The 10,174-nt window shown below is 37.6% G+C and overlaps 2 protein-coding genes across 2 annotated transcripts; both read right to left on the reverse strand.

Moving 5' to 3' along the window:
• Window positions 1-34: 34 nt before the first annotated feature.
• ubl4a (ubiquitin like 4A) lies at window positions 35-3,776 on the reverse strand. The gene is made up of 4 exons (XM_052109250.1): window positions 3,628-3,776; window positions 2,896-3,001; window positions 492-706; window positions 35-408 (listed from the first exon to the last, which is right to left on the reverse strand). The coding sequence occupies exons 1-4, from the start codon at window positions 3,673-3,675 to the stop codon at window positions 301-303; spliced, it is 477 nt and encodes a 158-aa protein (XP_051965210.1). The 5' UTR covers window positions 3,676-3,776; the 3' UTR covers window positions 35-300.
• A 1,255-nt stretch (window positions 3,777-5,031) lies between these two features.
• b2ml (beta-2-microglobulin, like) lies at window positions 5,032-8,049 on the reverse strand. The gene is made up of 4 exons (XM_052109087.1): window positions 7,851-8,049; window positions 6,570-6,842; window positions 5,693-5,755; window positions 5,032-5,444 (listed from the first exon to the last, which is right to left on the reverse strand). The coding sequence occupies exons 1-3, from the start codon at window positions 7,912-7,914 to the stop codon at window positions 5,742-5,744; spliced, it is 351 nt and encodes a 116-aa protein (XP_051965047.1). The 5' UTR covers window positions 7,915-8,049; the 3' UTR covers window positions 5,032-5,444; window positions 5,693-5,741.
• Window positions 8,050-10,174: the final 2,125 nt, after the last annotated feature.

A 10,174-nucleotide genomic window follows, 5' to 3' on the forward strand; every position in this document is an offset into this window, starting at 1 on the left:
ATGCGCTCCCTATTAAATAAGAAAATAATCCAGCTGATCAAGAACACTTTTTATTAATAATTTGCACACGATATTTACAGAGTTGCACTAAAACCACCACCAGTTTCCTCCGATGGGAAAGCAATGGTAAGCATTGTGGCCCCTTGCCTTGAGAAAGATCACCTCAGTCTGTAATGTAAAGGGGACTTCTGGCTTTTTTTTCTTCCTAACAGTTCATATTAAATACATCCTACTCCCACACATGTAGCTGATGGGTAGGGGTAGTCCAATGGAGTCAAAGATTCATCTTTGTAGTTTGTTTCAGTCCATATATGAAGTATCCATGACCTCCGTCTCCGGATGCAGCAGACGGCTGGCCATACGCTCTATATCATCTAGACTGAGCTGTCTGAGAGAGCGTTCGTAATCCTAAGGAAAACATTTTTATCAATAAACTAACAGGTTAAATTAACAGACAATTACGCAACAGAAAATGCTTTTACTGACAGTACCTTAGTGAGTTGTTCCTGCACTTTAGCAGCATCGGCCGGGCTGAAGTGTTTGGCCAGGACGGTTGACAATAATTGCCATACACCACTGGCAGATTTTTCATTATTACTACTGCCACTGGCTCCCACTGCACCTCCACTCCTCTCTCCTGCTGGCCGCACAACTAGATTCAGCTTGGCCTCTGGTCCAATGGAGTAATCACTCAATCTGTGTTCATCTGGAAACAAAACAACATTCACAATGGCACACCTTTTACCTCATGCCATGACAGAGTTAATGGAATGTTGCTGCCAGTAACTCATTAGCATATGACTAAAAAGGAACGTAAAAGGAATTGTTGAGTCAGAAATGGAAATTCTGCCATCAATTACTCATCAAGGACTGTCATCAAGGACTTTTATCTTCCGTACAGTGCAAACATTGGAAGTATGCTCATGGCAGATTAAAAAAAAAAAAAGGTGAGAAAGTCATATCAGGACTTTTATATATTTTGTAAACCATTTTAAAAAAATAGTGACTTTAGCCAAAAGGTCTGTAGTTTGAATCGCTGAATGATTCCTCACACTCCCTGCATCACTCTTTCACAATTTGAGCCTGATGAATCTTTGCATTGTCATCCCGGCATATGCTCGTGCCATCAGGGAAGAAAAAAATCCATTAATGGGATAACCTGGTCTTTCAGTAAATTCAGGTAGTCAGCTGACTTCATAAAGTTGCTCATCTGTAGACCGGTCAATTAAAGCAACCCCAAATCATAACACTGCCTCTTGTGGCCACACAGCTGTTTAGTCTCAATCCAGTTCTCTTCACATCGTGCATGTGGAAATGCACTTACTTTCACTTTTAAACATAACTGAGTTCTACTGTCGATTTTTTATGATGTGGCTTCACCAAGCATTTCAGTGATCACCAACCACGATCACTCCAGATTTGTTCCCGACCACATTTCTTCACAAAGCTGATGGTTCACCACTATCCTTCCAGGTTTTAATAATGCGTTGGACAGTTCTTAACCCAATTCCAGTGATTTCAGCAATCTCCTTAGTTGTTTTCTTTGCTTGATGCAGGCCAAATAATTTGCCCCTTCTTAAACACGGTACCATCTTTTCCACGACCACAGGGTACATCCTCCAGCATGGTTGTTTATGAAATGAGAAGCTACAGGGGCCTGGGTAGCTCAGAGAACATTAACGCTGACTACCACCCCAGGAGTTGCGAGTTCAAATCCAGGGTGTGGTGAGTGACTCCAGCCAGGTCTCCTAAGCAACCAAATTCTCCAGGTTGCTAGGGAGGGTAGAGTCACATAGGGTAACCTCCTCGTGGTCACGATTAGTGGTTCTCGCTCTCAATGGGGTGCGTGGTAAGTTGTGTGCGGATCGCGGAGAGTAGCATGAGCCTCCACATGCTGTGAGTCTCTGCGGTGTCAGGCACAGCGAGCCACATGATAAGATGTGCAGATTGACAGTCTCAGAAGCGGAGGCAAATGAGACTTGTCCTCTGCCACCCGGATTGAGGCGAGTAACCACGCCACCACAAGGAGCTACTAAGTAGTGGGAACTGGGCATTCCAAAATGGGGTGAAAGGGTGATAAAGAAATAAGAATAATAATAAAAAAAGAAATAAGAAGCTACACACTGCATCAGTTAGGGTTCAAATAATTGTTGCCAGCTGAAACATTTTAATCACTGCAATAATGATCCAATAATTGGTTCATAAGTATCTGCTTATTTAAATCCAAACGGCAACTTTTGTTTTGGCCAGGCAGTGTATGATCAATTTCAACCCAGTTATTTTTGGTCAAATAAAGTGGTGAGTAAAGTTGCAGCGCTCATTAATTTAGACGTGTACAGCACATGCAGACAATATATTTAATTACATCACATCCTCTTGCGTTTTTATAATCACACTGGGTCACACCGTGATTTGAATTGGAATAATTGCAAAACTGTCATATTCGCTTTATCACAAATTTGTCAAATTCCTTGAAATTCTGCATTTTACACTTAAATCCATGTTTTTGACTCAATTCCACAATTGCATCCGGGTCGCAGAAATCATAGGGCTCAACAATATGCAAATTTTTGGGAAAATCTTGCCCTCCACCATAGCTCCTAAATCTTTTTTCTTTTTCCAGGCTTGATGTCAATTATGCTGAACACCATTGGTTAACCATTTTCTTTATGAAAAGCAAATTATATTTGAGAGGGTTTTTGTCGTTTTGGAGCCTGACAGCATCTGGTGACTAGACAGTGAGCAGTGTAAACGTCCTGAAAAACCTTTATGTTCAATGGAAAAAATTCATAGAGATTTGGAACAACATGAGGATGAGTAAATAATGACATAATTTTCATTAATTTTTTTTATTTTGTGGGGGTTCAACTATTCCTTTAAATTAAGAGATTGTACCTGCAAGAGCTTTTCCTTTATACAGCAGTCTCTGTTGACTTGGTGGGATGTTTAAACGTTCTGATACCAGTTCTTTTACCGTCGATACCTTTTCATTTTCTGTCACCTGTGCATCAAAGAAATTAACAAGTCTGAATGGTGACAAATGCATTGAACATTTTTTTAGGGACACAGTGATAACATGATTATATATAACTCAGCCGATTCGCACATTGACTTTATGTGCCAGCCTAACTGGAGATAGTGGGCTACTACAGGCAAAACTCTTCAAGATTGTCATACTGCGGTACAGCTGGTCACATATCATCAATTAACTAACTGATTACTCATGTGTGATCTAGCTCAAAATAGTCTCATTGACTGAAGTTTTTGGCAATTAAGATCTATTATCTAGACAGACAGCACTTCAAACATTTTATATGAACGTAGTTCGAATGGAACGTTCGGGATTGATCATATTATGCCCAAAAATGGTGTCTAGGTAGGCAGCACACTAGGTTTTGAGACACAACCTTTGTGAATATAATAAGTGTGCAGAGAGATGATATTATGTCTAACGAGCTAGCGTATATATTATTTATTTTATACTTTACCTACAAGAGTATTCACCGGCACACTAATAATGTTACGTGTACTAAAGAGTACTAAATAAAGCAACAGAACAGTGCTATGCTAAGAAGGCTAACATTGCCACATTATAACCTCAAAACACAAGCGCGCTGTAAAGCCTACCTGAACATTACACTCTTTCCCTTGAAGTGGCTTTACAGTAAGAATCATTTTGACATTTACTCAATTAAATACAAAATAAAGAAAAGATAATTATTTCGCAGTGAACAATCGTTGACTACCAGCCGTCGCTTCCCGCGGACATGACGTAGTCGATGCCTATGGACCTGCACATGCGCAGAGAGTGGATATTCCTCCAGTGCCAGACCATCCAAAACCGGACTAAACCCCTCGTGGCGTCCAGATCTTACTCAATATTTGAACTTTATTTTCACAGATATTCAACAAATAAAATAAAAATCGAAATAAAAAAATTAATTCAACTCATTTTGTGGTGATTTAACATACCACAGAATTAAACATATATATATATATATATATATATATATATATATATATATATATATATATATATATATAGGTTATTCGAACTTTATATTTCACATGCCTGCTCTCGCCATTACAACTTTATGTATCGCAGTTGCGAGAAATACTCACAGTTGTGTGATATAAAAGTCATAATTACCTTTGATTTTGTTTTTTGTTTTTTTATTCCATGGCAGGACCTAGCTTCCATAGCAACATACAGATAATATATTACGGGAAATCTGCATATTACTACATATGAAAGTTCCAGTATCCCAAGATAGGCCTCAATGAAAAAATAAAGAGCTATATTTTTGTTTGTTCTCACCCAAAATTGATGAGATTGCTTCAGACGACATTGATTAAAGCACTGGAGTCCTATGGATCACTTTTATTATTCCTTTATGTCATTTTTGGACCTTCTGAGTTCTGGCTACCATTCACTTATATTGTAAAGACCTACATAGCTGAAACATTCTTCTAAAAAAATCTTAATTTGTGTTCAGCAGAAGAAAGACATACACATCTGGGATGGCATGAGGGTGAGTAAATAATGAGAGAATTTAAATTTTTGGGTGAACTATCCCTTTAAGTTTTAAGACCCAGCCTGTGTTTATATACACATCTTGAGAAACCTTAAGGCCAAGACCACACAACAAAAACTTCCCTAACCTGCACAGAGACAAGAGGTTCAAAATTCTTAGATAAACACACACACGCTTGAACTAAATTACAATGACAACATTACAGGGTGGTGAGTATGTTTGTACTCAATGAAAGAAATTACAATGACAAAACATTACAATGTCAGTGGTATGTACTCAATGCATGTTTAATCCAGTAGAATAGAACACAAGTGTCATTTTATTTATTAAAGTGTTTTCAAAGTTTATTTCTACCTGTCTCATTACCAATTTTTTAAATGGACTTCAGTTTCACTTTCAAGGGAAAATGAAAAGCTTTTCAAGGGTTTATTCTTTCAGCAAAAAACGGTAAGAAACCTGCTCAGACTAATAACAAATTGAAAGCACACTGTGTGGACATATTTATATTGCTTATATTTTAATACTTGAGAATGTGTGACACGTGCGTAATACGTTAAAAACATACTTGGCAATAAAGCTTTTTCTGATTCTATTCCTGAATTATAAAACGACAATTACATTTTAAAGTTGTGAAGAATAAACAAAGGCAAGATTCACACCCAAGGTATTAGTGGCAATCAAAGTCGCACACCTACAGAAATGTTAAGTACAGTTAAGAAGTTAGAAAGCTCTTATCAAGTAGGAATGCATACAGCTTCTTACAGTCTTCACATCATAGGAGGCAGCCTCCTAAAAACTGAAGCTCAGAAATTACACTGATATCATGATAAATCCAAGCAGGTGCATACGGAGTATTAGAGAATTTCTGGAGTAAATGCACAGTGGGAGTCAAGTGCTGATTTCAGGTATCTGTTAGAAAGAGAATAAATGCACATATAGTGATAAACGATTCTTGTAACAACAACATTTTAAAAAGGCACTTACTGAAACACATTCATAAAAAATACAAGATTTGTTATCTAAATCTAGCATTAAACATTTTAGCATTGTAACAGTAATATTTACTTTCACATTTCTGAATGATTATGAACTACAATTAATATTAGCAAATTTACAGCCAACTTTTCCAATATATTGGTAAGATCATTAAAACTTACTTCTAACTGTGTTGTGCATTCACATGTCAGGCTATACTGTGTTGTGCATTCACATGTCAGGCTCTACAAGTAAGAAAAACAAACATTAATTTCATTTCAAATGCATGGTTTTGTTTCATTATATTGTTATCAGACATGCCCAGATACAAAGCCCAGACTTATTTTTGTATCCCCTTTTCTTCCAATTTGGAATGCCCAATTCCCACTACTTAGTAGGTCCTCGTGGTTGCTCGGTTACTCAGTTGCCTCCACTTCTGAGACCGTCAATCCACGCATCTTATCACGTGGCTCGTTGTGCATGACACCGCAGAGACTCCCAACATGTGGAAGCTCATGCTGCTCTCCGCAATCCACACACATCTTACCACGCGCCCCATTGAGAGCGAGAACCACTAATCGTGACCACGAGGAGGGTACCCCATGTGACTCCACCCTCTCTAGCAACCGGGCCAATTTGGTTGCTTAGGAGACCTGGCTGGAGTCACTCAGCACACCCTGGATTTGAACTCGCAACTCCAGGGGTGGTAGTCAGCGTCACTACTGCTGAGTTACCACCCCCCACCATTTTTATTTTTAAATGCATACCCTGTTGCCCTCATTTCTCACACAACCATCAACTGGCACAGGTTGTTTGGATGACAGCTGTTTTGGCTGAAGATTATGCCTTCCCATTAAATAACATGGTGGAATGAAACTAAACTTTAAGAATCAAAGACAGATTTCTAAGAAAGTTAGATTAAAGAATACAGGACTCACAGTCTGAAACAGTTTCTATTAATTCAGTGAAAATGCACCAAGGACAGAAATGTGCTAATTAAGAGCCTCTACCTTAAGTGGTCACTATCAACAATTCAGTGACTACAAAATATGTTCTCACCCCATGTGTAGGTCTTTATGCTCGACAAGTGTCGGACTTTACAGGCATACACCTCTCCTCTCTGGGGATTGAAGTCCACAAACTTTGTCAGGTGAAAGTCCCAGCCCTGCTCGAAGGCCAGGTCTGTCTGTGTGGCACCTGGAATCTCCTGGCCATTCTTGAGGAGGTCAATGGTGATGTCAGGAGGATGGAAGCCACTTACATAGCAGATCAGCACATTCTTTTTGCCATACTCTCCAGAGTTACGGCTGTACACTTGGACTTTTGGGTCAGCTGGTGATGACACAAAAAGTTATTTTGACATACTGTATGTGTTCACATTTATATTAAGCAGTATTTCCTTTGGCAAATTTTATTTACTTATCCATAATATAATTTTTTATGGGGGCCTGGGTAGTTCAGCGAGTTAAGACGCTGACAACCACCCCTGGAGTCGTGAGTTCCAATCCAGGGCATACTGAGTGACTCCAGCCAGGTCTCCTAAGCAACTAAATTGGCCCAGTTGCTAGAGAGGTTAGAGTCAAATGGGGTAACCTCCTCGTGGTCACTAGTGGGGCGTGTGGTGAGTTGAGCGTGGATGCTGCGGAGAACAGCATGAAGCCTCCGCACGTGCTACGTCTCCACGGTACCACACTCAAAAAGCCACGTGATAAGATGAGTGGATTGACGTCTCAGGCATGGAAGCAACTGAGATTCTGAGAGATTTTTTTTTTTCAAATTGTTTTGGGCAACTGGCCCAAAAGTTGAGTGTTTTCATGCACAAAAGATGTGGGGGAATAGCCAAACTTGATCGCGCAACCTTAAAGCCCAGGGCCCCCCCGGGCAGTCAAGGACCCCTGGTAGGTAGTCAAGGGCCCCTGGGCATTGGCCCTGTTGATAATCCATCCCTGCTTCCAGACATACACAAGTTTTTCTAAATCATATGCAATTTCAGTAGTGAAAGTAAAATGCTTTTGGGACTTCAGACATACAGACATGTCATGACATGCATGTTTAAGATCCCTGAACAGATTTTGAACAAGTTTTCTAAATTTACAACAGTAAGTTTGTTTAGCTTTTTTTTTTGTATTAAATGTTTTAATACAAAATTTGTATTAACATTGTCCGTCCTGTTTTCACGAGACTGAATCCTGCTTCTTTCTACATTCGCTCGAAGCTCATTACAGGGTTTGAAGCTGTTCGTACAAAACTTTAAACTACTAAATGATTCGCCTGCATTTGAAAATATGAGACACAAAAAACATTAATTATAACACAATAATAAAACAATGATAAACTTGCATTGCTTGGCCGAACAGCAGGCGCTGAAGAGCAAAACAGCTGCTACGACGAGTTTAAACCACATGATTCCCTGGATGATATTCCAGATATTTCAAAATATACGATTATTCAGATTAAAGTTATGACCTCCGTCAAATCTACAGTACGTCAGTCCTCTGGCCTTTCGTGCTCGTGTACAGACTACAGCAAGAACACGGAAAAATATACAGATTACGACACGCCCCTTAAATATTTTTCAGCCTATCAGAGATTTGATTTCTCTGTCGCTGGATGTTTATGGAGACTTGATGTTTGGACAAAGAGTCGAAACAACTCGGGATAGCATATTAAAAATCACACACCTCCTATTTCTCGTTAAAATTCACTTTAAACAATTATTTGATGTAACACGCGGACTTTGTAATAGTATAAACAATCGTAAAGCAGTGGACACCCCCATATAGTGCTGTCAGTGTTGGGTGTCAGGGGCGCCTGTAGGATGTGGGTATGCACAGAAATCTGACGAATAAACCCTATATCTAGGGGGGTACGTTTTTTGAGCAAAAATTGGATTCAGACCGTTTTGCCAATTCACTGAAAAAAAAAAAAAAAAAAAAAAGACAAAAGAAAATTGGGCATTACTAGTTCTTTTAAACAGCTAACAGCAATACAGGACACATTTCATGATTGGTGAAATATTCTGAGAGTAAATATTTCTCAGGTCAGAGCTGCATATCAACTACAGCTGCAGGCGCAACTTGTGGGTGTAATGCAGTACTAAGTAATGCAATTACATCAAAGTAACTGTTATTAAATTATTTTTTCATTGAAAAACGTGATTACTCTTAATTTTTCAGTAATTTAATGACAGTTACTTCTGATGTAATTGTGTTAAATACGTTATAGACTAGAGAACAATTTCTATATGAAACAATAGTGAATTTAAAATCGAAATTTTGCATATAATGTTAAAATATATATCTTTTTTATTTTAATGTTCTTTGGCCAGTTCATGAATAGATTTTATGTGATTTATTTGAAAGAATAAAAGAACAGTTTCATGTCTATCCTTGTATTTTCATCTGGTCAAGGTTGATAAGTGTTTAGAAAGTCATTAGTAATGCAATTACTTTTTAGACAGAGTAATTAGAACAGTAATCTAATTACACTGTAGAAGATGTAATTAGTAGTTAGTTATTCGTTACTTTTTTATAGTAATTTACCCAACACTGATTGTATTACACTTGTAATACAATGGTACAAAAGGGCTAAATGCACAAATGGGATTTTTTTTGGTGGCAAAGTTTATCAAGATAAAATAATAAGTTATTGTATTATTTATTTTTATTATAAAATAATAAAATATGTTATTATTAAATAAAATATTATTTTATTTAACAATATGGCCTAACAATATAAATTATTTGATTATTTTATTTTATCATGTATAATTTTTTATTATTTATTATAAAATATATTATTACATTATATATATTATTATTTTATTAAATACATTATTTATGATTAAATAAATTATTATATAAAATGTAATTGAAAAATCTTTATCAATACCCAGTCCTAATGGGTAGGCTTGCTGATAAAGCTATGTCAGTATATTAACCAATGATGATTCAGCAATAATATTTAATATGAATGATTATGTTAAATTATATTTAGTCTTCGGTACACATCTTTGGTGTTGTGTTGTGTTGTGTTGATAAAATGGTATCAAAATTACTGATAGTATGGGTTACTTATGGCAAAAAAGACATTGCACAATGACTTCATGGTTGAAACATTTTTAGTAGTGCACACACACACACACACACACACACACACACACACACACACACACACACACACACACACACACACACACACATATATATTGCCCTCTCTCTCTCTCTCTCTCTCTCTCTCTCTCTCTCTCTCTCTCTCTCTCTCTCTCTCTAGAACAGATCGCCGCGCGTGCAAATCTTCAATCCACGGACTAGGTTCCTTCACTATTAGAAAAGCTGTTCAGCTCCATCATTCCAGAGAGACAATCGCCTTTGCCTTGTGTGTGATTCCCATGCTTTCTGCCCGTGTCATTCAGGTAAACGTTTTCTTAATATATGTCGTCAGTGATTTTGTTGATTGTTTTGGAAAAGATCTTAATGCATTTGACTTATTGTGCACCCCAATATCACATAACAACTAAATTTAGAACAACTTATCTATCGCTATCGCTGACATGGAATCGTTTTCCTTAATTGATTTTTCATGCATCTCACTTCAATAAACGAGCACACTTTAAAATTGTGTAAAAGGCTATCAGTCCCTCTTTACATCTCTACATAGGGCTC

The sequence above is a fragment of the Xyrauchen texanus genome, chromosome 37 (genome assembly GCF_025860055.1).
Source record: "Xyrauchen texanus isolate HMW12.3.18 chromosome 37, RBS_HiC_50CHRs, whole genome shotgun sequence".
NCBI classification, from domain to species: Eukaryota; Metazoa; Chordata; class Actinopteri; order Cypriniformes; family Catostomidae; genus Xyrauchen; species Xyrauchen texanus.

What these genes read in the sequence shown, in the direction of transcription:
- ubl4a (XM_052109250.1), bottom strand. Translation starts at nt 3,675, where the DNA reads ATGATTCTTACTGTAAAGCCACTTCAAGGGAAAGAGTGTAATGTTCAG. An exon ending in TAAAGGAAAAGCTCTTGCAG is followed by an intron (nt 707 to 2,895) that starts GTACAATCTCTT and finishes TTTTGTTTCCAG; the next exon opens with ATGAACACAGATTGAGTGAT. An exon ending in TGCAGGAACAACTCACTAAG is followed by an intron (nt 409 to 491) that starts GTACTGTCAGTA and finishes TGTTTTCCTTAG; the next exon opens with GATTACGAACGCTCTCTCAG.
- b2ml (XM_052109087.1), bottom strand. Translation starts at nt 7,914, where the DNA reads ATGTGGTTTAAACTCGTCGTAGCAGCTGTTTTGCTCTTCAGCGCCTGC. An exon ending in CTGCTGTTCGGCCAAGCAAT is followed by an intron (nt 6,843 to 7,850) that starts GCAAGTTTATCA and finishes TGTCATCACCAG; the next exon opens with CTGACCCAAAAGTCCAAGTG.